This window comes from Echinops telfairi, unplaced genomic scaffold (assembly GCF_000313985.2).
Source record: "Echinops telfairi isolate 266 unplaced genomic scaffold, ASM31398v2 ScPeMD7_3;HRSCAF=10, whole genome shotgun sequence".
NCBI lineage: Eukaryota > Metazoa > Chordata > Mammalia > Afrosoricida > Tenrecidae > Echinops > Echinops telfairi.
Window position 1 is genome coordinate 59,479,844 of NW_022103899.1, and position 1,718 is coordinate 59,481,561.

At 47.6% G+C, this 1,718-nt stretch overlaps 1 protein-coding gene across 1 annotated transcript in view; it reads left to right on the forward strand.

The window, feature by feature from the left end:
• The window catches only part of UGT1A6 (UDP glucuronosyltransferase family 1 member A6), a 95,885-nt gene that overhangs the window by 92,168 nt on the left and 1,999 nt on the right, over positions 1-1,718 (forward strand). The window contains exon 2 of the mRNA XM_045294345.1: positions 531-662. Within this exon, the coding sequence (XP_045150280.1) occupies positions 531-662 (132 nt within the window). The remainder of the gene's footprint in view (positions 1-530; positions 663-1,718) is intronic.

Genomic DNA, 1,718 nt, shown 5'->3' on the forward strand with positions numbered 1-1,718 from the left:
AAGATTTAGGAAACAAAAAGTTAGATGGCACCAAGCGAGGACTGTAAGGTGGATGCCTAATGACTTCCCAAGGAAACTCACAAAATGGCCCTTGTTTGATGCTGCTGTGTGTGTGTGCGCGCGCGCACGGGAACACTGTCGTGGTGAAGGGCTCTGTAGTGAACTCTTTCTGGGATTTCTCCCCACCCCCTCCTCTGTTTCTATTCCTTGCGAACTTTGTCCTTGGGTAAATGCTGCCCCTTTTGATCGGAAGTGGTTGATTATACACAACTCAATAGTGTTACTGTTTCCCTTCCATAGCTGCCTCTTATTTGACTGAAATTAGAGTCACTGGGGTGATTTCAGCTCCAGAACTGAAGGGTGTCTAAGGACCTGCGTCTTGGGGGCTCCACCAGTCCCCATCCAACAGCTACGTGCCTTCAACCACATGGCTAAGAGGGAGGTGCCTGGGCCATAGCTTAATGTATGTAGCCACCAGAGAATCCGAGACACACCTGAATGAGTTTTTTTTCTCCCCCTCCCGGCTCCAGGAGTTCCAAGCGTACGTGAATGCTTCCGGGGAGCACGGGGTCGTGGTTTTCTCATTGGGATCCATGGTCTCCGAGATACCAGAGAAGAAGGCAATGGAGATCGCGGATGCTCTGGGGAGAATTCCCCAAACGGTAAGGAGACTTCTTTCTTCTTTTAAAAAAAAAAATCATTTTATTGGAGGCTCTTACAGCTCTTATGACCATCCATGCATCAATTGGATCCAGCATATTTGTACCTATGGTGCCATCATCATTTCCAAAACATTTTCTAATTGAGCCCTTTTTTCTTCATCAGCTCTTTTTTCTTCCCTCCCCTCCTCTCCCTCCCTTGTGTATCCTTAATCAATTATATAGTTTTATTGTTATTTCATATCTTACACTGTCCATTGTCTCCATTCACCCACATTTCTGTGATTCTTCCCCTGCGGGGTCAGGGTGTATGTGCTATATATTCAGTCTCCCTCCCTCCCTAACTGTCCCCCCACCCTCATGATATCACTACTCCCGTTACTGTTCCTGAAGGGTTTATCTGTTCTTCCTCCCTCTGACTACCACGACCCAGTTCTAACTTACAAATCTGGCTAGACCGGGAACACACATGGGTACAGATAAGAGCTCTCACACATGGAATTCAGGAGACTTCTTAATATGTACCTTCCCAAGAGCTCTTAGCCTGGGCTGCCAGGATCCACATGGATTCTCCTGGCTGGCACTCCAGGTTTGGGCCACCCCCCCACTCCCCATCCACTAACCTGCATGTGATTTCTGTCACTTAGCTCTCTACCGCCCTGCAAAAGAGCGGCCCGCTGCGCTCCGGCCTCTCACTTCCCCTCCGAGACATCCACGTGCAGGAAGGAGACTTTGTCTTAAAACTACTGCCCTGCAGGGGACAGACATTCCTCCCAAACACTGCTGGGTGTTCTTGTCCCACCCTTTTCCTTGCACCGTCCCACATTCCCTGGTTTCTAGAAGCAGAACTTTCCGGCAAGCGCAGAGAAGTACAATGATACTCTGTTTGCTGCTTGCTGTGTTTTATTTTCTTTTTAAAATTATTTTATTGGGGGCTCATACAACTCTTATCACAATCCATACATCCATTGTATCAAGCACATTTGTACATTTGGTGCCACCATCATCGTTCTCAAAACATTTTCTTTCTGCTTGAGCCCTTGGTATCAACTCCTCTTT